The sequence below is a fragment of the Gobio gobio genome (assembly GCF_949357685.1).
Source record: "Gobio gobio genome assembly, chromosome: 9".
Classification (NCBI taxonomy): domain Eukaryota; kingdom Metazoa; phylum Chordata; class Actinopteri; order Cypriniformes; family Gobionidae; genus Gobio; species Gobio gobio.
In genome coordinates, this window is record NC_137115.1 from 40,058,450 (window position 1) to 40,086,194 (window position 27,745).

Here is a 27,745-nt window from a genome sequence, read left to right on the forward strand (position 1 = left end):
AAAAGGTTCATAGTAGCAACTTAAGGTACTAATACGCACCTTTTAGGAGTAAAAAGGTATAAAGATGTCCTTTTAATGGTACTGCCCCAAGCGACAAGCTGCTGTACCCCTAAAGGTACAATTTTGACAACCTTTTTCTCTGTGTGTATTCTTTAGATACTAATACTGCTTCGAGTAATGACTACGATCCCACAAGTAAAAACTAGTGTCTTTTCACTTGAGTACAACAATAACTGGAATACTAACTATATAAAGTAAAAATAGAGTAAAACTGAAATAGGTATGAGAACAAATGGAAAACATAGTGAATAACATTCAGAAATGAATAATAGTTGATAACTGAACCACAGGCACAAATAGAATTCAATGGCAATGAACTGTGTTACCAGTATAAATAATTACTTATCACTATTAGGGTAGTGTCACTATTAGGAATAAATGCTATTATGTAATGAATATGTAACAGATTCAAGATGGTGACTGAAAGGATCTTAGAATTTAATGAATAATTATTTGTATTATTATTATTATTGAAAAAGACTACAAGTCATTGGATTATTTGCTATTTATTTGAAGTATTATACCATAAAATATATACAAGTTAGTTTTAAGGAAATGTCAAAACAGATCCATACATGAGTTGCATCACTGAGACAAAATATCCAAGAAAAGTTTGTCCTTCAGTGAATGTGAGAACTGCTGCATGTTTGTTCTTCCACAGCCTTGAAAACCGTTAAAACGAGGGCTTTGGGAGTCCCATATATTTTGGTCTTTTACAATATAAAAAAAAGAATGCTTGTTTTCCCTGTTACTGTATATGCCATATATTTTTTTTGTCTTGAAGTACACTGTTGAAATCTGCCTTAGTATTTTTAGGTGCACACCTGAACCTGTTTTAACATGTTAAAGTATTGGGCCCCAGGCATAGACATTCCTCCCAAAATGAAAACAATGGAAACTGCTTCCCCACACACTCTCACTGAGAAATAATCCTGGTTGACCAAAAAAAAAAAAATAGAATACAGATGTGCTACTTGTTATTTTTATTAAATTAGTACTTTATCTTAGAAATATTGCATATTCATCAGGGAAGTTCATTAAAATTATATAAATAATGTTATTCACAGCTGTTGAAACTATGCAGAAAAACACTAACATTCTTTTAATCATGTTTTAAACAACATTTAAAGGAATGGACTCAAAGCATATGAAAATACTTTGTTGAATCCAAAATGAAAATGTAAAAAGTCCACTTGTAACGATTTATGCATTTTGTAAATCACACTTTAAAAAAAATGTAGACTAGGTGAAGCTGTGTGGTAGGGAAACTTAAAATACTTAAGTGAAAATTAAATATTTTAAGTTAGGATACCCTTTGCAAGTAGGTGTAGTGGATGAATAATACAATGTTCTAGCTACTGATGGGATTGTGTTACATCACCACTACATACTTGTATAATTACACGATTTAAAGAGAGATAGACACCTTTTAAGTAAATGATTTGTGCGTTTAAGCTTTGGAGCTACATTGCTCAATGGCTTGTGCGTTTCATTTCAAACACCCTTCTACATTCAAATCCACAGTCATTTATATATATATATAGCGGCACAACTTCTATCTTTCAGACTGAGACCGGTCATAGTTAGACTGGTGGTCTAAGTCATCATTAACCAGTTAAATATACAGAAGTAAACGTGCTGGATTTCCATTTAGCCCCTACACACTATCTTACTGCATGTTTTTAACTGGTGGACAGGAGTTTAATACCTCATTTAATGCCTTCACCGACACCTAACCAGCTTCTGCAGGATTATTCTGCTTAAATGAGCAGGTTAGTTGTCACAAAGGTTTTATGAGGATCAGGTGACACAGATCTCATTGGCCCAGATGGGGGGCTTGCTATCATATGGGACAAGTACTCGAGCCTCTGCTCCTGAAGTATTTCCTTCTTCTCCGATCTCATCTCTCTCCCCTGGAGCCGCCGCTCCTCCTCTTGCCACAGAGCCTGGCTGTTCAAGACCTTCCTGCACAGAGAACGGCTTTTCCAACACTTTCAGAACTCTCTGAACCTAATGGATTTGAGAAGACGATACAAATGTAAATTTTTAAGACTTGATAGAATGTATGCAGTACAATCACATCACAAGATAATTAATATTTATTAACAGACATAATAATGTACACTACTGTTCAAACGTTTGCGGTCGGTAAGTATATGTATCGATATGCTCTCTCTTCTCTCCAACAGCGAATTTACAATTTGACACACACCTGCCTCCACGCACTCACTCGTCTCGTCCTCTTCTGTTGAATACTGCTTGTATTGCGCATAATTTGTCATTCCCGCTGGTTTCACACTCATACCAAAAGTGCGTGCACAACTGATCTACATAAGTGCTGCACACATAAAGCCACCTCTCAAACAGCTTGCAAATACCAAATTGACTTTGCTCAAACTGTCTTGTTACATACATACGCATGTTGTGTAACAGTATATTGGATTCATACATAAGCTCTTAAAGTGACAGCAGCCTAATTTACCTGCTGCTGTCTATCATGTTAATTAGGGATGCACCGATTGTTCGGCAACCAAAATTATTCGAATAAGTGAAAAGACTTGAAAAAAGTGAAAATAAATTTTACCGAACAATGAGGTTTTTGATGAAATGATCAAATATAGCAACCAGCGCGTGTGAGAGAGAGGCTTGTTTACTTTCGTCTGACTGCGCGCGCGCCTCGTCCGCTTAGCTTTCTGCGATGACGTAATTTTTGCCGTGCGCACCCGATCTCACTCGTGCGGAGTCTGCGGACGCGTCGGGTATAAACAAGGCTTAACGAAGGCTTTAAAATGTCAGAGAAAGATGCAGAAATGGCCATTTGCATGCTGATTATGATTTGATTATGATACCTGTAGGCATAATAGGCCTAAGATATGATGGCCAAATAAAAATATTTTTTACTTTTTTTTTTAAAAGTTATATTGTGCTTTGTTTGTATAATGTCTGCTGGAATGTTAAAAATGTTCAGTGTTAAATAAATATTTTTAAATTGTAGTTTTGTAAAAAAAAAAAAAAAAAAAGTAATTTATTTTAAAAGCAAGACAAAATAGTAAAAAAAACTAATTTATGCAATGGTGAAAAAATTGGCAAAATAAATGGGACAAAAATAGGAAAATCGTGTTCGGTGCTCGGTTTGCGATGTCCAAAACTTAGTACTTCAGGCACTTTCTGTGTTTCACTGCCTCCTCATGATGGATCGCTTCCTGTTCTCCTCAGTTGTAAGTCACTTTGGATAAAAGCGTCTGCTAAATGCATAAATGTAAATGTAATGGTATTATGTAATTTATTCCTGTGATGGCTAAGCTGAATTTTCAGCAATTAATTGGAAATATTTTTTGTAACAATGTCTTTTTCGATCAATTTAATGCATCCTTGCCTAATAAAAGTATTTAAATGATAAATAAATAAATGCATCTTCCTGACCCAAACTTTTGAATAGTACTGTATGTCTCTTGAAATTTCAATTTTGGTGCTTTGATTAAAGAGCACCTATCATGGCATTTAAAATGTTCCAAATATTGTTTTAGAAGTCCCCAACAACAGTTTTGCATGCATGCAATGACAAAAAAGACTTTAGTTTTCTTATAATATGCATTTATTTTTACCTGTTTTGACAGCGATTCTCAAATGATTCCTTTAGTGATTCACTTTTCAAAACCCCGCCTTTACGTGACGCTAATCTGCGGTGATTGGTCCGATGACCCAGTCAGTTGTGATTGGTTTAGTCTGTGCAGATATTTTCGGAAACGGAACGCCCATCAAAGTCTTATAGTGACAGTAATTTGTTAATGTGTCAGGAGTTATGAATATGAAAACCGCGTCGGTACCGTTTGATTGTAATATGAGCCTCAGCTGATCTCATTCATAAAAAAACTCCTCTATTCTCCTCACGAAGACTCGCGACAAATCAACATCCCTCAGGGCTTTTAGTTCAAAAGTGTGCAGATGAGGAGAAATATTGATAGATTCTCATATGTCTGTGTCAAATTTCTAAACAGAGGAGTATTTTTTATTCAATACTTCCTCAAAATGGGCAGTTATAGCCTAATCATGAGCGATTGAGTCTCTTATGTGTTGTTTTCAATTCATACTGGCAGCCGGAGGGCGCTCTGTGCACATGTAGTCCATGTACAGACAGACGAAGAAGAACCATGTGCCATAATAGAAGTCCATCATAAAAGCTTCCTGAGATCGCGAAACATACATTTGACGACTAATAAACACACAATCGCGACGATGTATGGTTTGTCTTCAAGCCACTTAGTCTTCAAATGCTCATCCTTGGGCAGATGAAAGAAGTTTGCTTTTGAGTGGCACTTCAGAACACAGCGTCTCGTCGCCATGATGTTTTCTAGTTTTCACTGGCGTCTTGGAGCGTAATAAGTGGGCGTATCGTATTCAAATAACTTGACAAGTTGACGTCATCTAGTCAGAGAAAAAGCTTCGGTCTTCTAACGATTCTTAAAAATGACTCCGAGTCGACTCTTACTTTTGAAAGAAAATAACTATATATACGGTGCACTGTCATATTTCAAGCTATCACAGGATGTTTTTGTTCACTTAGATCTATGTTACACACTACATGAAAGGTACATTTCAAAATTCCATGATAGGTGCTCTTTAACAAAGCTAGCCTCACCTCTGAGAAGTCACCATTTTCAGCTGCCTCTATTGCATTCTGGGCAATGTAGTTTCTGAGTACCACATGTGGGTTGTTGTTGTTCATCACACATATTCTCTCCTTCTGTAGATCTTTCACATCAACCCCTGCCTCACACTCATGAGCAAGCCGCTGCCTTGGGAATTAAATAGACAACATTTGCAAGAGTACATTGTATCAGGAAAATAATAATTCATTTACACAGATAAATCTAACCTAAACTATTAAAACAACTTGGTCTTATTCAGGTCTTTTTGGTTTCAAAGAACAATGCTTTATAATACATTTTTCATTGCCAATAGGAAACGAATGCATGGGATAAAAATAAATCAAAGTTTCTTTTCTGTACCTGTATTTTTTGATCCAGCAGGACCAGTCTTCAGTGTGCTTGGCCCTCAGTTGTTCTGCAGTGGTGTCCATCAGCTCCTTCAGTCTTGAGAGTCTCTCAAGCTGCCGGGCGACCGTCTTCCTGTCTGAAATCATCTGGAACAGTGCAGGGTTACTCTGAGCCATGGACAACAGCATTGCAAGTTCACTACATTGAAGGAAAAAACAAAAACAGGAATTTGTAAATAAAGATATTTAACCATTTCATTTTTCATTTCAAACCACATTATTTTAGTTATTTACATCTTATTAAAGCATTTATTAATAACAACTTTTCGTTTTAAATGTTAAAGTTTTAGTAATTTTGCTATGTGCTTTGGTAACTTTTATTAGTTTTTGTTCTTTTTAAATATTTTTAGCAATTATAGTAACTTATTTTCAGTTACTTGCCAAGGCAACATTTCTCTTTTTTAAGTTAAATACCTAATATATATATTTTATTTGAGTTTTATTTCAATTAGAACTTTTTTAACAGTTAAAGTTTTAACATATACACTAAGGTGTTACCGTGGATCCATGGTGGGTTTGTTCACTGCTTTCAGCTCCTCTAGAGAGGCACACTGCTGCAGGAGCAGCTCTGTGGCTTTTTTTATCGCCTCACTTTCATCTTCCTCTGCCTCCTGTGTTGGGCAGGAAATCTGACTCAAGCTGCGGAAAGTGTTGGTGAAGTCCGCACCTAGGACGAGGAAGAGGTTACGGTCCAGCAATTATCCCGCTTCTACTATATTTGACACTCTAATATGACTGCTACACAATCTTCATACCCGTGTTATGCATGGTCTGCATAAATTCTGTGATGAGAATCTCATCCTCTGGTTCCTCCTTTCTCAGCAGACCCAGTTTCTTCCTCATATTGCTCAGATAGAAGCCATTGTAGAGTGGCAGGTACTCATCCAGGACCTGTTCGGCCCGGTCTGGAGGTAGCTCAGGCTCCAGGGCTTCAGCCAGCCGAGCTAAATTCCAGCGACAGATGGCTGGTTGGGCCTGGTAAGTATACCGGCCTGAATTATCAGAAGCATTACAGATGAAATCTGGGTCAAAACTAAAGAGGAAAAACAAGGAAATTCAACGATTAATACAAATAATAGCTGAACATTCTGAATAACATAATGTTTAAGTGAGACCTTACCGATCCATGAAGCCAAAAGGCCCATAGTCCAAAGTCAGGCCCAGAATGCTCATGTTATCTGTATTAAGGACTCCATGACAGAAACCCAGACACTGCCACTGAGCCACCAGCTTCGCTGTTCGTAAAGTCACCTAGTAATAAAGATGCACATTCAAGTAAATACAGATTAAATATTTATATATTAAATACAAATAGACAATAAAAATGCTAATGCTTTATATTACATATTACTAATTTAAAATATAGTGCATAAATCTGTTACTATTATATCATGTCAAAGCTTGAACTATTAGAAAAGTATTAGAAAAATAAATACTTTACTAAAGATTTAGGATAAAAATAAAATATTGTGCTAGCATTTTTCCTCAATAAGTCACAATATAAATTTAAATCTAAAAGAGTTGTTTACATTTTTTTTTACATTTTTATTTATATTTATATTTTATTGCCATGCAGTGATAAAGTCTCCATGGATAAGAAGCTAAATCTGATGATGGTAGCTAGGCTAAGTCACTCAGGTAAATAAGGTCAGAGAGGATAATGAGATGATTATAGACCAACAAACAACTAAAGGATCTAAAACTTGTTGGGAGGAAAAAAATTGTATTTTATCATTTGTTTCAATGGATCAATACTGCAAACACAGCAATGATTTTATTAAATGCAAAAAAGAAAATTATCTCAGTCTACCTCTCTGAAGAAAGCGGTATTCCTCTCAATGCGGTCTGAGTGATTCTGATGGATCTCTGGGTAGAAGTTCACAATGACATAATCCAGCATCTGGGTTCTGATCTCATCGTGGCCGTAGCTGGGACCTTGCCGGCCAGTGAACTCATCAGCACGTTTGAAGATCTCAAATGATCCAAACCTACATCAAGAATCAGGACAACTTCTTCACATCTAGAACAATTATTGCAAGACCTAAACGATTACAATTATAGACATAAAAACTGAAGTATCGCGGAAGCGTTGTTATTGGCCAGAGGAGAACTGGCCCCGTTGCATTACAGCACAATTTGAATCGGCCTCTTATTTGATAAAGTTTGCATCGTAACTCTGGGTAACACTTTATTTTACAGTGTCCTACGGTCCTTGTTACACAAGTTACATTTAGTTTCTATAGTAATTACTATAAATTGTGCATAATTACATGCAACTAACCCTAAACCTAATCCAAACCCTGTAGTAAGTATGTGTACTTAACTAATATTACTCAATACTTAAATGTATAAGTAAGGAAACCATAAAGGGTTAGTTCACCCAAAAATGAAAATTCTGTCATTAATTACATACCCTCACATCTTTCGACACCCGTAAGACCTTTGTTCACCTTCGGAACACAAATTAAGATATTTTTTGTTGAAATCCGATGGCTCAGAAAGGCCTCTACTCACAAGACCCATAAAAAGTACTAAAGACGTCATTACAAAGTCCATATCACTACAGTGGTTCTACAATCATTTTATGAAGCGACGAGAATAGTTTTTGTGTGCAAAAAACAAAACAAAATAACAACTTTATTCAACAAGTGCTCGTCTTCCGCCTAGGCCTCAGACGTGAACTCACGAAGCACCACGACGCATGCGCGAGAAAATGACGTAGAGCCGGCATTCAGGCATCCAGGAAATGCACACTTTAGCCCCATTTTGAGCACTACGCCAAGACCTAAAGCATCAATCAATGTAGAATTCAACAGCTTAGATACGGCGCGTCTTCCTCTGCTTGTAAACAAAGCTCTTCGCTTCCGGGTCATGTGTCAGAACGCCGGCTCTATTCTCGCGCATGCGTCGTGGTGCTTCGTGAGTTCACGTCTGAAGGCTAGATGGAAGACAAGCACTTGTTGAATAAAGTCGGTATTTTGTTTTGTTTTTTGCGCACAAAAACTATTCTCGTCGCTTCATAAAATTATTGTAGAACCACTGTAGTGAGAGTAACGACGTCTTTAGTACCTTTTATGGGTCTTGTGAGTGCAAAATACATTTTTGGGTGAACCCTTTAAAATGAAGTGTAACCTAATTCTGTTACTTTACTGTTGAATTAAACTGAGTACTGAACTAGCAAAAAATAATTGGCAAAATAAAAGCACTAAAATTACCAAAAGAAAATCTGAAACAAAAATAAAGCTAAATAGAAATATAAAAATAACTAATAAAAATTTAACAAAAACTACTAATAGGTTACCTAATAAAGCTGGGAGCAATGCGCAAGACCACAGTGCATCTTTCCATGCGGGGATTGCCATTGTAGAAGATATCCCTCATGACTCGGGAATCAGACGTCACTACAGATCCAGCTCTCGTGGTCGGCACTCCCAAGGCAAAAACCGCCTCGCTGCACAGAAACTCACGTATGCTGGAGCGCAAAACCTTCCGTCCATCTGCCTGTCTAAAAAACACAAAGGACAAAAATGTAAACCTTAACTTACCTTGAGAACAAAACTTGATTGATGATTAGAACATGACTCCCCTGTTTCCCGCAGAGCTGCTTTGTAGCTGATTCAACGTCATTTCATAACTGATTCATTTTGCATCACTGTTATTGAACTGAATTAGCTGCTTTACATCACAATTTGAATTTCTCATATTTGATGAAGTTTGCATCATTTTCCATTATTTATTTTCTGAAATAATCTGTATTGCATCCATTTTCTGTAATATTCTAGTCTCTCCCTATGTGAACTGAGCACTTTAATTTTCCTTTCATCTTCCACTGTCCCTGTTTGCACACAGTTTACCCTGAATGTCTTCTGTACCACTGCTCTATTTGTTTTATGTGTAAAACGAAATAAATGCCTTACATTAAAACTTTAGATATATATGTTAAGTATATGTATAGTCAGATGTCTTCTTTCTATAGCCTTCTAGCTATGTGTAGGCTTATATAGGTTATGTGTAGGTTTTATGTTCAATATATGTCAAAGAGTTGTATGTAGATTTGTATATTCTTGATTAAAGGTTGCTAAAGTTATTCCAGTAGCAAGCCTACCTAGAGTATGGTGTCAGTCCGGCACCCTTCACCTGGATTTCCCAGCGTCCAGTGGGATTCTCATGCAGTAATTCAGGACTCTGATCCACTGGGGCTTTCACTTCTCCCAGATAACATGCAGCTCCATCACCAAGTTGTCCTGCAAACTGTCCAAACTGGTGTCCGCAGTAACAATGGGCAGCAGGCTCTGATCCTGACATCACTTTAGACCCACTGAGATACTCTGGGCCCAGTGGATCCTTCAGAACCTCATCAGCATCAAGACCTAGAAGTGCCAGAGCTGGAACTGAAACCGCCACAAACGTTGGGTTCTTTATAGGGCTGGGTTGTACTCTAGAGAAGCAGGCCCCGCGGACCTGTCGGACCCCTGGTTCGGTGGACGGGTCCAGTGGAAGTTGTTTAAGAGCAACATTGTCAAACTGCAGTCGTTCGAGGCAAGAGCGACTCGTGCTTATGCCCATGTCGTCCATTCCCGCATATGACAGTGATCTAAGTAAAATAAAACCGGGACATGAGATATAAAGCCGCGTTAAACGTGCTCTAACAGAAGCCATTCACATTGTACTAATGTCAAATAAAGCTTGTTAGATAAGGAGAGTGACTGTCATCCTTACATAACCTAACAGAACCAAGTTATTCTCAAATGCCCATGGAAATCCGGTCCGTCGTTGTTTATGCCCCCCCTAGAAACAAACACATCGGAACGTACTATCGACGTTATAAAAGTCTTCGCTAACAGTCTCCATTTACTTTTTATTATAAAGTCAAGTAAATGGTTGTCATTGATATATGACCATTTTTAACGGAACAGTCCCCATTTACTTTCTTTATAGAGTAAGTTTAGGAAAACGCTGGAAGCAGGGAAATGTATTATAAAGTTAAAAAGTTTGATATACAATTTAAACTAACACATGTCTGGGTGTACAAATTTAAGGGGCTGCTTATAATAAATCTTCAATGTGTAGTGTTATAAGTACGCTAAACACGTTTGTTTCATTAACCCAAAACTGAAAGGATTTGTAAAAGTAGCAACTGTGATGTTCCAGGAAACACAATACAGTCAAAGGTTACAGCTGTAGCTAAATAAAAAGCGGAATCGCGTTGACTGATAAAACGTGAAGACACAACACACGATTGCGACAAATGTTTTCAAGCCATCTCGGGGTATTTTCGTAACAATAAAGTATTTGAATATTGCAGTGCTAATTGACATAGCCTTACAGTATTGAAACAATAAAATATATTTTCTGCCTTATTCTGTGATAAAAATTCTCTCTTTTTTACATTGTATAAAATCCATGATGACTCAATGCACAAATGTTTGTAGTACATAAATCAACAAAAATCATCAAATAAAAGGAAAATATATTATAGAATTAAGTGATTTTTTAAAATAGAATACTACAAATAAGTGGTTATTGTTCAGCAGTGTGTTTCTTAAGAAAAAAATAAAGGACAGGAAAGAAAAGAAAAAAATATATATTACACTTGACATTTCTGTAATAATGGCTACACCCCTGCATTAACCAGAAAGTTATCTAATGTAGGTTCAGTGAAAATGTGTTTAAAAAAAAAAAGCCTTTTCTGACTCAGAATAACATCAAAAGCAGAATGAAGTTTTTGGCAGAATAAGGGAAGTTTGATTCACAGTAGTTCATAGTTGTATGGAGTGATGAATCACGATATGAGTTTCACAGAGATTCTCCAGAGAGGTGTCTTTGAAGATCTGATGATAATAAATTAATCTCTACCACAGTGAAGCATGAAGGAAAAGGTGCCTTTTCAGCCACTGATAGCCTACTATTGAGCTTCACAGTTAAAAATGCATTAATGCATTGGAGTACATTTACCACGCTGCAAAGAATATATATTATATATCCTATATATAATTGGAGAGATGAAAAGGCAAATATGTTGGAAAATGTATTTAAGATTTAAAGATATATTTTAGTTCAGTCTGAGCATTAGCTATTTGGCTTGTTAAAAATGAAGGATAAAAATGAAAATAAGAAACAGACAATAGAAGAGGGAGCATTTATTCCCCCCTTCCACATTGTTAACAACAGTTAAGAGAAAAACAATTGCAGTATAGTTTAAGGACGTACAAAGATGTGCATTAAATATAATTACTTCATGTAATTTCTCACCTAACAAGTGCAGCAGATCTAGATGATCAAAAGTAGGCAGGAAGACATGAGTTTTAGTTTTCATGAAGACCGCAGCATTGAGGAAAAAACCTTAGAGTAGGAGAACAAGCCTACTGGGTCACTTTTAAAAAAAAATCAATCTGTTAGTCAACCATTTTAATTGTGCAACCACATATTTTTGCAAAATTTACGCATATTTGTGCAATATATTGTTTGAAAAGTTGGGGACTGTTGCTCTAGATTCTCAAACACCAGGGCAATGACAAATATTCCCTAATATGAGTTGTAAAGATTTCTTAAACTCCAATTAAATAATCCCAACAAGCCATCTACACAAGAGATCATGCATATACATCCATATAGTCATCTCCTTCTCCAGCATAAATGCACTTAGCACACATGCAAAGCTTCAATCTTAATTTGAGCCCCAATAAACACAATTTCAATTTAGCATCTAAATGTTTAAAAGAACAAAGAATGGCAACTTTTTGGCATTAGCATTCCCTTTCACACACAGACACACAAGCGTTGTGTTTCGAATGTGCCTGTGACCTACATGCTACCTCTAAAATTGATTTACAGTCACCCTATATATCACCATTGTAAAAAGCTACGCGGAAAAATAAAGTAAGAAGCAGCAGTTCTAGTAGAATAAGGCTGTAAGCACACAAACAGCAGAAACACTCCCAACTTCTGTCCATATAAAGCATGATCCCCATATTGTGCACTGATGGCTCATGATAGTGATGGCTTTTCTGTAGAAGCATTTTTTTTAATCAACATACCTTCTTTAATGGTTGTCTACATTTTCAACAGCAGAGTTTAAAGTCATTTTGATGATCTCATAATGAATAAATTCTTTACAAGAATTCTTTACTTACATTTCATTACAAGTGTTAAGAGTATTGCCATACTATCAGCAATGAGCTTTAACTTTAATGGCCGGTTTCACAGACAAGGCTTAAGCTACTCCCTGACTAAAATGCATGTTTTAATGGTCTGAATTTAAACTAACTTGCACGGACATATTTTAAAAATTGTCCGTGCCATCGTTATTTCTCAAGATTTTTCTAAGGCATGTTTATAAAAGCTACTTACATGTCCTAATCCTGGCTTAATCTAAGCCTTGTCTGTGAAACCAGGCCTACATTTTATTCCAATTTAGTGAATTTAACCTTTACGCAACTCAACTTCCTTCTATGAACATGGTAACAAAAAAAAACTGTAAATTGGGGGTAAAAAGCTGTTGATTTCTTCTGAAAAACAAAACAAAACTGAATCAAGCAACAAAAAAAAAAAAATGTAAACACAAAATATATATTCTCCAATTAATTGCATAATTTACTCATTTCTATAAAAGCCAAGCTTTCTTTATCAAGTTTTGTTACCAATTATAAAACGGTGTGAGTGAAACAGAGGACCCCAGATTTAATAGTACCCATTTATTATGACCATATGGAGAGAGAGCAAATCACCCTGACCAGTCTCTTTTCCCTTTAGCCCTTTCCAGGTCATGTAGTAGGAGGCACTTGATAGCTAGCGCAGGCAACGTTTATACTGGTCTTATCAGGTCTTTTGAAAAACCAAGCAACCCCACAGAGTGAACGAGACCGGGTGTGACTTGAAACTCTCAAACACTGTGCGCAGTTGTTTTAGTTTCACATTTTTTCAGAAACATACAAATTCAATCACTGAAACCAAAAATACTTTTGGTCATAATCATTTTCCTAATGTGCATTACATGTATTTATCATCAAGTCATACTTTCAATAAAATCTGATCTATGCTTTTCATAATAAATGGTCCGGTTGCACTTTTAGTGCAATTTCAGGTTTTAAAAATTAGTTCTGGGATACTGTTCGATTAAATCACCTACATGAAAAAGGTGGCTTCACTACTCATACTTCATGATTCAGATTGAAATGCCGATGTACAGAGAATAACAATACTGGACCTCTGGGAAATTCAACCATTTGCAGGAGCCAACCAAAAGAAGAATAAAACTTCATTCAGTTCAAGTTGGATGAAAACATGGGGAATCCTGCTGCAACTAATTTTCTAGTGGGTCATACTTTAAGAATGAGGAAAAAGGAAAGAAAGCATGGTCCGATTTCTTTGGCAGTACAGCTCTGCGTCCACAGGTACACAGAGGGTTGAGGAGGTGACAGAGAGTTAGTCAAAGGCATCCACCCACATTGCTTATTTCAAATGGGATGGAGACGATGTTTGCCTCTAATCTTCCTCCTAATCTACCCAACCACCATCCTGTAGTTAAGGCTACTGGTGTTCAGTGTGACATCCGATCTCACTGCTGAAAAGTCTGTGCCGATAGGAGAAGGGTCAAACGGAAGGCGTTCGTATATTTTCAAGCAGCGATTGGACAGTCGGTAAGGAGAGTAACGCCCTCCCCACGCCCTTGCTGGCACGGAAGCAGGCATACCCCAGAAGCCCCCACATGCTGCCCTTCAACACGTTGCGTACTACCCAGCCAAAACGAGATGGTGGAGCCACGCTAAGAGAAAAAAACAACAACAACATTTTTGTCAAGACAGATCTTGTACTTTTAATACTGAAGTACATGCAACTATTCCAATACGCACCTCATGATCTCATGGATATTGAGCTCTTTATCCCAGTTCCTCTCAATACCAGGCACATGACCCATCCCAACCACTCCAACAACCACAGCAGGCACTTCTAAAAAAACAAAATGTGTATGAACAAGAGTTTTCATGCAGCTCCAACAGAAATGTTACCTTCTCCCACCCGTAACATTCATGTATTGTCCCGCTCATAAAAGCCCACAGGTAAAAATAAATTTTTTCAGTACATTTATTAAATAGTTTCAAGTTACATGTCGCCTAGCAACAAACTAGACATGCTCCCGATAATTTTTGTTATTAAAGCATCTACATTCACAAACCAGTTAATTGTATTATTCTCTCATGATGTCTACACTTTCGTAGGCGTGCAGTACTAAAAAAAATGGATTCTAACTTAAACACCTCTGATTGGCTATTGCGTAAAAATAAAATAAAAACCTATATATTTGAGATTGTCAACACTGCAAAGACGTGTTATAAATAGGAACCTTTGACACTCTACAGAGCACAAGTACAGATACGCACCGGATCGCTTGCCAAATCTATTTTCGCCAAAATGCTATTATTACAGGGAAAACTGATCCTAGACCAGAAGTTATGGGCAGCTTTTCCCTCTAAAAGCAATAAGCAGCAGCAGGCAGGGGAAGGCAAAGTCTTGCCCAATGTCCAGCTTTACATCTTTAATTGTTTTTTTTTTTATTTGAGTTGTTCTTGTTTCTTTTGTGCAATAAATGAATAACAGTTTACTTGTTTTTAGATATTTCTTTTTTGCATGAGTCCTGTGAATCATTTTATTCTCCCACAACCCGCACACACCCGCCAAGTCTTGTCCCAGCAGAGTACCTAACCCTAAGCCTTGCCTTTATGTAACAAGTAACATGACACCGAACATTTTCACTGGCATAGTTATTTTATAGGGGTGTAACGGTACACAAAACTGACGGTTTGGTACATACCTCGGTTTTGAAGTCAGATATTGCTGATATTTTGTGATAACTATATAGGGAGCCCTTACTTGCACATTAATATTAAAGGTTAACAGAGCCCAAACTAAAAGCCTAAATTCAGTTGCCATTTATGTTTAGGTATAATAATAATGAACACTCAAATAACAGTACGCAAACATGTAAACTTCACTTAACGCAGTTTTTGCAATAACTTCTAAATCTAATTATAAAATAGTTTTTTCTGTAATGTATACTCAACATACCTTTAGATGTTCATTCATGTTTATTCTTTAGGAAGAGATGATCGATCGAGTTCACAGATTATCGTGTTTGCGCGTTGCGCGGACGCTTGAACTGACGCGCCTATACAGTGATCAGTCACGCCACATTAAGGAGCGTCAAAACGGCATTAATCATTTGAATTTCGTGATAAAATGGACTGCATACTTAAAGGATTAGTTCACTTTTAAATAAACTTTTGCTGATAATTTACTCACCCCCATGTCATCCAAAATGTCCATGTCTTTCTTTCTGCAGTCGAAAAGACATTAAGGTTTTGGATGAAAACAGTCCAGGGTTTTTCTCCATATAATGCCCCAAACGGTTCAAGGTCCAAATGACAGTTTCAGTGCAGCTTCAAAGGGCTTTAAACGATACCAAACTATGAATAAAGGTCTTATTCATCGATCAGTTTCTGCGAGAAACCGAACAGTATTTAATGCTATTATTTTACCTCTTTTCAGACGAACACGATCTTCTCTGAGCTCAGCCACTACTTCCGCAAAGTGAGGTCAAAATACGAGCCTGGTCATATATGTATACGTAGATAAATCATTAGCGCTTATACGGATCAATAGAATTAGGCATCTACAATCGATATATCTATGACCACGTTTGTATTTTGACCTTACTTAGTGGAAGTAATGGCTGAGCTCAGATGATCACGTTTGTCTGAAAAGATGTAAAATAATAGCATAAATACTGCTCGGTTTCTCGCAGAAACTGATCGTTTCGCTAGATAAGACCCTTATTCATCGTTTGGTATCGTTTAAAGCTGCACTGAAACTGTCATTTGGACCTTGAACCGGGCTGTTTTCATCCAAAACCTTAATTTCTTTTCGACTGCAGAAAGAAAGACATGGACATCTTGGATGACATGGGGGTGAGTAAATTATCAGCAAAAGTTTATTTAAAAGTGAACTAATCCTTTAATATGTTCGTGTGGGAACTAGGATTGAAGTGTGTTCCGCGCTTAAAAACAAGCTTACTGTTAAAGATTGCATTCGGAAACCGTTCGGTATATGCATGCACCGAACCGAAAGCCCTGTACCGAAACTGTTCATTAAACCCCATTATTTATATATATTATATGTGTGTATGTATATATATATTATTATTAGGGATGCACCGAATCCAGGATTCGGGTTCGGATTCGGACGAATATTCGGTTTCTGCCGAACCATTTTTTTCCACCGAACCCGAACCCTAGGCTTGCACTATGCGCGCTCCGCTGGTCGAACGTAATGACGCCGCCGTTGAAAGTGAAAATGAAACTCATGAACAGAAAACGTGGCAGTATGCTACTTTAAGTCAAAAGAAGGCGATTCAAGTCGAGCTACATGTTCAATTTGCAATGCCGATTTGTCTCGTGATGACAAGGACCCTAAACAACAGCCGCTGTTAAAACATTTGCGTATGAAACATCCGAGAGAATACGAGTTGTGCATGAAGGAATCTACAGATAGCAGCCAAAATGTATTTTATTTTACAGTGCAAACAGCCGCATATAGATCAGATAAATAAAAATAATAATACATATAGGCCTACACTAAATATTTTTCACTTAAAGGTCCCATGGCATGGCATTTTTCTATTATTTTATAATGTTTCCTGAGCTGTACTTATATTGTTAGTATGACTTTTACATCATAAAATGTCATAATTTAGAAATAAAAGGCATTTTTTCTATACTGCTGTTTGCCCTGTGGCTGAATGCCCTGCTTCAAGAGGCGTGTCTGCTGTGAGACTTCAGTAAAAACACCCACTGTTGTGATTGGCTGACATCTTTGCATTTTATATGAGCGGAGGGGGCGTGGTTTATCGAGGCACGAGCAGGCACGAGTCTGCCAGGGAGACGGATGGACCTGAGTTCACTTCACATCAGTTCTCAGCATGTCTGAACTGTTTTAGTTACAGCATATACTTTAGGTTATTAGTCTATTTCTAGTCGGAGGGACTGTCACTCATGTCAGAAAGTTAGTAACTTTAGTAAATTATGGATAGGCGCTGACTGGAGACGCGAACCGTTTAGAACGATTCAGTCCGATTTGGTGAACTGATTCGGTTCACTAAAAAGAACTGGTTCAAAAGAAAGATCGTTCGCGAACCGGACATCACTATCAGAGACTGAGCTCAGCGATTGCTAACAAAGTTATTTATAGTAACTACTGAGTTATGAGAGCGCTGTCAGTCAGCGCGAGTTTATTGTGTTTGTATCTGAGAGTTCTGAATAAACAGTCACACCGAGTCCGTCTCTTCATCATTGTTCTACCAACTTTGTAACACATGCAAAGTACCATTACAGCTGTCGAGATGAACGAGTTAAAAGTAAGTGTTGATAATAGCATTATTTTTAAAATAAAATAAAAGCGCCAGTGACGCGCGTTGAGTACACAGCGCAAACAAAGACACAACAGCAGTAATCGGATGTAATCCAGTTTATTGTGGGGCTAGGCTGGCTAGCCCGGATATGCTCAAGCTTACCCCCCTTCTGCTTAATCTCACGCCGCGTTTGGTGCCTCCGCTGTGGGCCAGATGCAGTACTGTGGGTCGGGGATGTTGAAGGCCGAGCGTCGGCGTGTGTGAGGTTTATCTCTGCTGATGTTGAGCAGAAACTCATGACTGTATGCACATTTTAGAACCGATAGACGCGACGAGGACGTACAAAAACACTGACTCACAAGATATAAAACACGAAAACACCGTTCTGTCGGGAGAGAGAGAAGCCGCATTGTGTGCACGAATAATAAATAATTAGCTACACATCAGAAATCACTGATCACAGATCAGAAGGAACTGAAAAAAGACTTCTGTTTTCATTTGTACATCCAAACACTGAGAAACTGCCAGCGTTCACTCGTTCACAAGCAATGATGCAATGATCTCTCGACGAGCGTTTGCATGGGCGTGCCAGATTCTCTGGGCGGAGGAAAGGGAGGAAACCGTGCCTGCTTGGACGTCAAACCAGGAGACTTCAGGATTGGCTAGTCTGGCCTGTCATTTTCTCAAAGGCAGAGAAAGACAGCCACAACTCGGTTTTACACCGATCAACATTTCTATCCACTTGGGGACAATATTCAGGCTAGGGGAACTCATATTAATGTTGAAAAACCTCATAAAATGAAAATTTCATGCCATGGGACCTTTAAATAATTACCGAATTAAGATGATAAAACGAAAATACACTGAATCCGTAAGCTTTGAAGAACCGGAATCTTTTTTTTTTTTTTTGTCAAATAAAAATAGAAGGCCTAGGCTACCTCAATCCACACCTTGTATGTTTTTTAAGTAATATGTCTAAGAAGTGATGTGGGTTAGTCTGGAGCACAGCCTGTTGACAGTTAAACCCGCGGCAGAAAAACAACCTCAATCCTTCTGTCTCTGCAGCGCGCGAGCCTCGGCTGACAGCGCGCGCGCGCCTCCTGTGCTCTCCGTTGCGTTGTTCTTTGAAACGACAGAGGAGGACTCGGGGTAATTTTTCTATAAACCATCAGGAAACAGCGGCGAGAAGAACATGCGCGACAATGTATACTTTAGTAAACTTGACCAAAACCACACTACAAAAAGCCTTAAACAAGGCTTCAGATGGCACTGATGTCCCGGGAATACAGAGATAACGCCTCGCTAGAGCGGCCAGCCTCGGGAAGCGCCTTTCATTTGCGTCCCACCAGTCAGGAGCTTGTACTACTCCCACACAGTAAGCTTTTCCATTGCTTCATTTTGCGGGATATATCTGGTTTGTGGTTGCACATGTCGTCGCGCTCCGTGAGTGAACAAATAACGCTATACAGCACATTTTTCTTAACCATGCATCAAAAACCAAAAAACGTTAAAAACATTTAAACCGTTTAACTGGTAGTATTAATCGGTCAAAATTCTTACTTTCGGTTAACGCTTAAATGGTCAATAGCATCGCTACACTGCTGTGGACGTTGTTTACTTCGTTAATGTGTTTACAGTGACAATGGACTGAGGATGGGAGAAGGATTCTGTATTCGGTTTCGGATTCGGTCGAATCTTAACCAGTGGATTCGGTATTCGGCCGAACCCCAAAAATCTGGATTCGGTGCATCCCTAATTATTATAGTATTTATTAGGGCTGGGCGATAAAACAATAACTATATGTATTACGATAGACACGTAATCGATATCAATAAAAAATGTGTTTGATAAAACGTTCAAAAATTATTTTTTCTTCGTCGGAAGAAACCAGAGGTTTGCCAAGCAAGTTTGGTTGCATGAACAAAGGCACTCATTCTGTGGTAACCAAGCAACGTAGGGAGTGAAAGGCTAACAGCCAATCAGGTAACTGTATCAGGTTTGGTAGCGCCATATCGTTGTCTCGTGTTGGATTCATTCTTCAGTAAACAAAACCGGCGTGGAGTGATAAGTGGAAAATGAGTGCCGCTGCAAGCGAGGAAATTGCTGATTGCAGGAAAACAAGTCAGCTCGCCAGTATGGCAGTTTTTTTGGATTTTATAAGTCTGACCGTCGTCCCAACCAAGACTGGTCAGCGCGAGCCTCCACTGACAGCGCGCGCCTCGTTCATGCTATTCTTGACTTTGGCTGAATCCGAAATCGCCCCCTAAACCCTCAATCACTATTCCCTACTTTAGTCCATTGATACAGTTCACTTGAAGGAGTGAATGAAAACGAGTGAGCAAATTCGGAAAGCCGTTGTGTGTGTGTTCATCGGCTGTACACTTGTTATTGCGGTGCAAAGTGGGATAGAATGAGTGCACTCAATGTCCACTATGGTTTCGGACACCACTACAAATGGCAGTCCCCTCAAAAATGCCATATTTAAGGGCAAAGGGGGCGATTTCAGATTCAGCCTTTGAAACTACATGGAGAGGTAATGTTACTCTGCATCAGTGGTTTATGACAAAGCATCTAAATGGTAATCGTCACAAAGAAATAACGGAGGCACTGCACCTTAATGTTAAGAGATAATCAAGTGTTCATTGTGAATTTAGACTGTTTTCCATTAGAAGTGTTTTCCATGGTTGTGTTGACATTTCTGCCTTTATAACTGAGGGGATTATAATCAGAGGAAGTTTAAGTTTAAAATAAAAATGATTAAATCTAAAATATTTTTCTTCTGGTCCTTATTTTAAATGGGTCATAAAACATATCAATAATTATCGATATCGACCTATATGAAACACTTATATCGTGATACGGTTTTCAGCCATATCGCCCAGCCCTAGTATTTATTAACGCTTTGAACTACTTTTATTTTCATATTTTCAGTTGTCACTATTTTACTTTTAGTAATTTTATGTGCTTTAGTCATTTTTATTATGTTTTAGTTTTTTTAACACTTCTACTCAACTTTAATTTACATAGCTTTCACTTAGGTTTAGTAATTTTAGTAATATTAAAAGTTAAACATTTTCATCTAACATATAATTTTATTTCAGTGCTATTTCAATCAATTAACGAGAATTATTTTATTTGGTTTAGTTTTTTGTTAGAGAGATAGTCCACCCAAAATAGTAATCATTTACTCCCCTCGTGTCGTTCTAAACCTGTATGACTTTCCTTTCTTCTGAAGATATGTAGGTAGCTAAAAAGTTAATTTCCATCAACTTCTATAGTACGGAATTTTTTTTTTAAGACAATTGGAACTGAAAACATTCTTCAAAATATATTTTGTGTCCCACAGAAGAAAGTCAGTCATACAGGTTTGGAACAACATGAGTGACTACTGATCACTGGGCATACCTGAATAAGCATTTTTAAATTCAAGACATTTTTTTAAATCAAACTAGCATCAATTTAACTTCAAGGAAGAGCACTGGACTGCAGCATGAGATGAGAGCACAGTACTCACTTTCAGCATTAGGTGGCGCCTCAACACAGCGGGCTGCCTGTCTAAGTGTGTGTGTGAGGTAGATGTCTCGTTCTGCAACAATAGTGCGGTGGAGGGCTGGAAACTCGCCGATCATCTCTGACATGGTCTGTTCCAGAAGATCTTTTTGTTTGCACTTCTCTACATCCTCCTTGCTGATAAGAGGAAAAACACATACCAAAAATGTGTTCATGCGAATCTAAAAAAAAACATATCCAAGCCATACCTCCCCACAATCAAAAGAAGAAAAAATTATATTTTGCTTAAACTTAGCTTAAGCCTATATTTAGGACAATTATAGGCTTCATTAAGCTCGGTGGAGCTTCATGCTTCAGTAAAGACATAAGGTTTTATTTCAAATCATTTTAAGATCAAATAGAATTAGCGGTGCCTCCTTTAATTTATGCAGATTTAAATAAAAAGAAATACTACAAAAATGCTAAGGCTATCAATTAAATTGAATTACTTTGTTTTTACATATGTGTTAAATATTGAATTAATCATTTTAAAAATCACAAATAATTGAATATACATTTTTGTTGAGAAAAACGTAGTATTTTTCATTATAAATGATCTGCCTTACTATGGCAGATGAAATCATTGAATTGGACAGATAAAAGAAAACTGTAGAACTTTTAAACACATGTTAACTTATTGTTTTTTATTACATATCATTGAACATAGGCTTATCACTTCCAGTCCACAGCAATCCATCTAGCAAAACTGGTCTATGTACATATGCAGACTGGAATCTTTGGCATTTGTGACACCATATTATGAAGTTTTAAATTCTAATAGACATAAAGGAGTGATTGTTGTGCATAAAAAGACAAAGTGGTGTTGACTTGTACCTGATGGGGTCAGAGAGGAAGCACAGGCCCCAGGCCAGACGAGCCTTCTGCCACAGGCTGAGAGCAGCTATTGCACGCTTAAAGGTTACTGGAATGGGCCGATCCCCAAGGTGAAATTTACAGAAGGGCACTTTTCCTGCCTGAATTGGGTAAAACAGAAGGGAAAGCATATTTTATTTCTGCAGATCCGTCTTTGCTATCCACAGGTTTCAGGTTTGGTGAGTGCGTGCATTTATTGTTCTTTGATAATTGGTGACATCTCCTAGAAGTCAGGAACGAGTGCATGAGTTACAGTGCATGTCAGAACCATGAGGACCGTGTAAGTGAGGGAGAGCATGTGTATTCACACTGACCTCCTTAAAGGCTTCTCTAAACTCTCCTCCAGGGGCCATGCCCAGCTGTTCTGTAATGTGAGCTGAGACTTTGAGCAGCAGTATCTGCATGAGGCCAGACATCACTCCGTTCTGACACAAGAAATGAGAAAAAAAAAGTATGTAGCATGTTGATAAATTAATTCAGAGGAATGTGTTTGGCAGTATAATAACCAAGTCAGCACAGTCGTCTGTTTCATTGCTGACCTGTTTAATAGCCTGCTGGACCTTCTCCAAGTTAATGTCTTTCGCCTCTTTTAGCAGCGTTTTCTCATCCATTTTAAGCATGGATACTCTGTACTGGCACAGCTCCACCACCACCACATCAGGCTGGACTGCTCGGATTGTCTAAAGCAAAGAGCATCAAATCAAAACAGCATTTAGTCAATGAGTAGCTAATACTAAGGCGTTTTACACTCAAACATTGGTTGTGATCCCATAAAAACGAAAGCCAATGCTTACATTAGCAACATCCTTCTTGCTGCTGTCGCTGAAGTGGGCGGTGCCCACCAGGTACACAATACTGCCATCAGGTGTGGCGAGACGCGTCACAGTGTCCGGCAGATCAGGGTCTGCCTGCCGGCGCTGGGTACGGACCTGCCACAACACTTCCACTGCCTCAGAGTCTGCTAAAAAGACAAAAAAAAAATCATTATCGTAAGAGGTGGAGCAAGAACACTACATATACATGCATATATGACCCGTGCTGGCAAAAGGAGTCGGAACGTGCACAGGATAATTTCGAGCTACAGGCAAAACAAGTGAAAAATGAGTTCATTAAGCCCTCCTCTAGTGATCCCAATGCTCCAAATAGCAATTAAACATCTAAAAGTATCTTTATTTGTACATTTTGTGGACGGAGTACCTTTCCTTTGTCCTTGAAAAACGATCTCACATCCCGAAATACACACATACACAGAATTACAGTTCTTTAAAATATCTGTATTGGGGAGTATTCACGGGAACATTATGTGTTATGTCTTAAATTAACGTTTGGTTAACTGTTGTGGAAAAACAGTGATGTGTAACATTATAAAACATCCATGCGGTACAGTAGGTCTTAAAATATAGGCTGTCTGTTTCATTAATGTTAATCAAACGATTGTGGCATCATGGAAAAAAAGTTGAATATATTTGTTTTTCCTACAGATATTTGGTTGAGACTTGATGATGTGTGCCAAATTTGGTGTTATTACTTCAGAAATCTTTAACTATTTTTCTCTAAATTAACTGACTATCGACTTCAAACAAACGTAGCTCATACATTTTTTGTCCGATTAAAAAAAAAAACATGCATCATTTTGAAGGGTTTTTGAAAATAACTCATTTTTGAAGATTTGCTAATTGCGACTCATTTTGCTAGCACGGGTCACATATATGCATAAATAAATAAATAAATAAAATGTATAGCCACAATAGAGGAGCAGCTACCAGAAAATATGTTTAGAGACCTAGTGTCAGCACTGAGAATCAAAAACGGAAATGGAAAAGAGTTATAAAGAAAACTATGTAAATATTCTTCTCTCCATATGAGCTCATAATCAAAAGAAAACAGCAATGGAAAGATCAGTTGTGTGTTTTTCAAACAGTACTGGAGCAAAAACATAGAAAAGATGAGCTTGTTGTTCATATATTGTTTGAACCTTTTTGATGGTTGTGACATTTGGAAAAAATATGAAATGGAGATAATCTGCTGAATTTCTAACTTTGCTGAACTAGGTTAACACTAGTAAGTTTAGTAACTAAACTAACTAGTATTACTGGACCAGTGCATTGCACTGGACCAATGTTTTTATCATTAACAAAAACCCTAAAAAAAACATAACTGGGAAAACTGAAACGAAAATAAATTATGACTCCAAACCTAAGTAAAATAAAAATAGCCACAAATAAACGTTGTTTTTTGATACACGGTATATTATAGAACTTGAAACCTTAACAACCAAAAAAAGTGCTACTAGACACAGTAATAACAGTAGACTGTGCTGAGAAATTTAACATTATTACCTACTTCTAAAATTACACCGGTTAATATATTTACATTGGCACCACTAAAATACTACAACTAAAAATTATATTAACAGAAACTAAAAAACTAGGAATGACAGAAAACTAACAAAAACTATGAAAAACTGAAAAGATAAATACATTCAATAACCCTGCATTGAACAATGAGAAATTTGAAATCATATAGTATAACTTTCATTTTGAGAATTTTACACAGCACCATTTCTTACAAAACCATAAGAAAGAAACCTAGGATTCAGATCTACTACTATTTCATAAACTTTAAATCAGAGATTACTCACTAAGTCCGAGATTAAATGAAGGCTGTGCGTCATCTTCTGCTGCGCCAACTGAGTCTTCCTACAAACAAAAACAATGTATTATTATAATCCATATAATTCTTTGTATGAACATGCCGAAAATGTACACAAAACATGTGCGAACTAGCTTGGCATTCACTTCTAGGAACTCAGAACTTTGCAGTCGTTTTTGAGGTTGATCAAAGGATATTTTAAGCGGTTTTGAAGCTCCAGTAAAAAAAAATAATAAAAAAAATTCTCCATTGTGGGAAATGCCCAGCTAAATAAACAAAAATACCATTACCCAATACTCTTAGTACCCACAAGAAGGCAATAAAGAGAACATGTACATTAAATCAGAATGAAAGTCAACAAAGCACAGGAAACTGAATGATTGTCATGAATTTTACAATGGCATTTTTTTTTTATTTCTTCCTTTTACAAACCACAGATGCCGTTTCTATTTAGCAAATTGAATCAAACCCTCTTGAATAATTATAGCTAAACATCCATCACCATCCAAATCAGTCATATAAATATATCTAGTAAAAATAAGACACAACAATACATCCATTCCAACAAAGTCTTACATCGGAGTTGTTGTCCTGTTCCATTGTCCGCAGTTCAGTAAACCTTCAACCTGGAATGAAAAGATCATGAGTCAGATGCACACAACCCACATTTGACTCCACAAAATGGCAATTAACCATTCAACAGAGTTAAACACACAATAAAAGGCTCAATACTAAATCAGACAGTGTTTAATTAAAGGATTTGAAAGTTTTGTGACTTGTGTAGTTGGCTGAGTAAAGTGAGTCATCAGGTTTGATTATCAGCCTGCCATCTTGCTTTGTGCAACTAGACCACGTATACTTTTCAAACTACTGTAATTCCAGCACGCCAGTATTAGTTGGTGTTTTGCTGAGGGTTTAGATATGATAAACATCTGTTTGAAGGTGCACAACAAAGCGTTTTTATGTTGACCATTTAACAAATCTAATCCTACAGAAGTCAGACATTAAAGGTGGTAACCTGCTGTTATCAGACCACCTGGTTAGCACATCAAACTCAATGTAGACAGCTTACTGACTTCAAAACGGGATTGTAAACGGTTAATTTTTTTACTTAAATTGCAAACTGACAGTTCTGACAGAAGACAAAACTAAAACGCCAAATCTGATGGACTAGCTGCAATCTCAGCCACCACTACGAAAAAGCAACGAAAATGAAAATAAATCTTACATTTGACTTGGTAGGCAGCTTGTTCACGCTTCCCACGAGAGTAACGAACCGGACCGGACCCAACTGTCAGTTGTAGAGAGGGATGGATCTTGACAAGGTAAGCTCGGCTACAGGCTAACTGCGCACACATACACGCAGCTGTTAGCTGATGCTATGCTAATATAAACTAAGCCCCTTTAAAAACTTCACAGAACTGACCGAGAGTAAGTTATTCAGTTCGTTCGCTGTTACGATTATAATATTGCATTATATAGAGAGATTTAAAGAATAACTTAAACAACCGCCTTGGCTGTTGCTTGGTTGCTAGCCTCGGCAAAAATGAAATGATTAAAGTTAGAGCTACAGTCAGCTGCTTGCATGAAGTGAATAGCACCGCCCATTATTGCAATGCTTTCTGGGTAATGTAGTATATGTGAGGACCATGAGACCATGATGAGGACAAAGCAGATTGTTCGGAAAAAGGTCGGGCATATATTTAATTAGAAATAGAGTTAAAGAGTTAGTTTACCCAAAAATGAAAATCCTGTAATGAATTACTTCCAAACCCATAAGACCTTTGTTCTATCTCGGAATTGCATCCTGCAAAATTATAATAACACAAATGAAAATACATATTTGATGAAATCCGAGAGCTCTCTGACCCCTCCATAGACAGCAATTTAATTACCACTTTCAAGGCCCAGAAAGGTAGTAAAAACGTTAAAATCGTTAGTGACTAACCTTAATTTTATGAAGCAATGAGAATACTTTTTGTGCGCAAAAAAACTAAGAAAAATAACGACTTTATTCAACAATATCTTCTTGTCTGTGTCAGTTTCCTACGCAGTTTACATTGTAAATACAGTCAGTGCAGATGCTGTGAGCACCATGACATGTAATGCTGATGCAGGAGCTAGTACAGAAGAAATTGTTGAATAAAGTAGTTATTTTTGTTTGTTTTTTACACACAAAAAGTATCCTTGTCGCTGTAGTCACATGGACTATTTTAATGATGTCTTTACTTTCTTTCTGGACCTTGAAAGTAGTAATTAAATTGCTGTCTATGGAGGGGTCAGAGAGATCTGTGTTCCAAAGATGAACGAAGGTCTTATGGGCTTGGAACGACATGAGGGTGAGTAATTAATGACAATATTTTCATTTTTGGGTGAACCCTTTAAACAACATTCTTAAAAAAAAACTTTGTAGACTTTGTATTTTTTTTAACAGGGAAAAAAAACGTGCTTTATTATTTTAAAAAGATGTAACTAACTGCTTTTAGTTTCAGAGAAAGCAAAAGTGAAAACCTGTAAAAATTTTAATTACATCCTTTGTAAAATTCATCGTTGTTGTTCAGATAATATTGTAGTACGCCTAACTGAAGATGACATTTTAAAACATGTATAAAATGTTTATTACTGTAATTCATTACCCTGGTCATGACCACCACCATCCGTTCAACACAAATCCACACCAGCCAATCCGGGCCCATTCTTCATGCGCAGATTACTTAAAGGTGCAGTGTGTAGTATTTATGATGATCTATTAACAGAAATGCAATATAATATACATAACATACATACAAAACATGTTTTGTTTTTATTACCTTAGAATGAGCCATTTTTATCTACATACACTGCGGGTTCCCTTACAGTGAAATCGCCATGTTTCTACATTAGCCCTAAATGGACAAACTGCTCTATAGAGCACTGGCTACTCCTTCCTGTCTCAGACAATGACATTTTGTCCTGTGTCGGCCACCGTAGCTGCTCTGCGCGCTTCGAAAGGAAGGGATGAGTGGTTGGTGGTTGCAGTTCATTTTAACCAAATCTGCAAATTAGTTTGAAGAACAATCAATAATCACAAATAGAAGATCTGGAATCTGTCTCAGATGTGTTAATGTTATAGTTCACCCCAAAATGAAAATTATCCCATAATTTATTCACCC

At 37.4% G+C, this 27,745-nt stretch overlaps 2 protein-coding genes across 4 annotated transcripts; both read right to left on the minus strand.

The window, feature by feature from the left end:
- Positions 1-551: 551 nt before the first annotated feature.
- selenoo1 (selenoprotein O1) lies at positions 552-9,916 on the minus strand. Of its 2 annotated transcripts, XM_079825551.1 has the most exons (10): positions 9,836-9,916; positions 9,222-9,710; positions 8,418-8,621; positions 6,927-7,104; positions 6,237-6,367; positions 5,872-6,149; positions 5,615-5,783; positions 5,070-5,255; positions 4,700-4,856; positions 552-2,070 (listed from the first exon to the last, which is right to left on the minus strand). In XM_079825551.1, the coding sequence occupies exons 2-10, from the start codon at positions 9,689-9,691 to the stop codon at positions 1,861-1,863; spliced, it is 1,983 nt and encodes a 660-aa protein (XP_079681677.1). In that variant the 5' UTR covers positions 9,692-9,710; positions 9,836-9,916; the 3' UTR covers positions 552-1,860. The 2 variants fall into 2 exon arrangements, with proteins under 2 accessions (XP_079681677.1, XP_079681676.1); XM_079825550.1 differs by having other exon boundaries at positions 9,222-9,912.
- A 1,320-nt stretch (positions 9,917-11,236) lies between these two features.
- trabd (TraB domain containing) lies at positions 11,237-26,210 on the minus strand. Of its 2 annotated transcripts, none has more exons than XM_079825571.1 (10): positions 25,822-26,210; positions 25,170-25,219; positions 24,583-24,640; positions 22,736-22,902; positions 22,481-22,621; positions 22,256-22,366; positions 21,903-22,042; positions 21,034-21,206; positions 13,969-14,065; positions 11,237-13,880 (listed from the first exon to the last, which is right to left on the minus strand). In XM_079825571.1, exons 2-10 carry the CDS (start codon positions 25,191-25,193, stop codon positions 13,709-13,711), a joined length of 1,083 nt encoding a protein of 360 aa, XP_079681697.1. In that variant the 5' UTR covers positions 25,194-25,219; positions 25,822-26,210; the 3' UTR covers positions 11,237-13,708. The 2 variants fall into 2 exon arrangements, with proteins under 2 accessions (XP_079681697.1, XP_079681698.1); XM_079825572.1 differs by having other exon boundaries at positions 22,736-22,899; positions 25,822-26,207.
- Positions 26,211-27,745: the final 1,535 nt, after the last annotated feature.

Bases quoted from the DNA above. Each gene is read 5' to 3' on its own strand.
- selenoo1 (XM_079825550.1), bottom strand. From the start codon at position 9,775: ATGGCTTCTGTTAGAGCACGTTTAACGCGGCTTTATATCTCATGTCCC. The intron at 7,105-8,417 runs GTAACCTATTAG...TTCTTGATGTAG, and splicing joins ATTGCTCCCAGCTTTATTAG to GTTTGGATCATTTGAGATCT. The intron at 5,784-5,871 runs GTATGAAGATTG...TCCTCGTCCTAG, and splicing joins GCAGACCATGCATAACACGG to GTGCGGACTTCACCAACACT.
- trabd (XM_079825571.1), bottom strand. From the start codon at position 25,193: ATGGAACAGGACAACAACTCCGAT. The intron at 24,641-25,169 runs GTAAGACTTTGT...TTTTGTTTGTAG, and splicing joins AACAGGACAACAACTCCGAT to GAAGACTCAGTTGGCGCAGC. The intron at 13,881-13,968 runs GTGCGTATTGGA...TTTTTCTCTTAG, and splicing joins AATATCCATGAGATCATGAG to CGTGGCTCCACCATCTCGTT.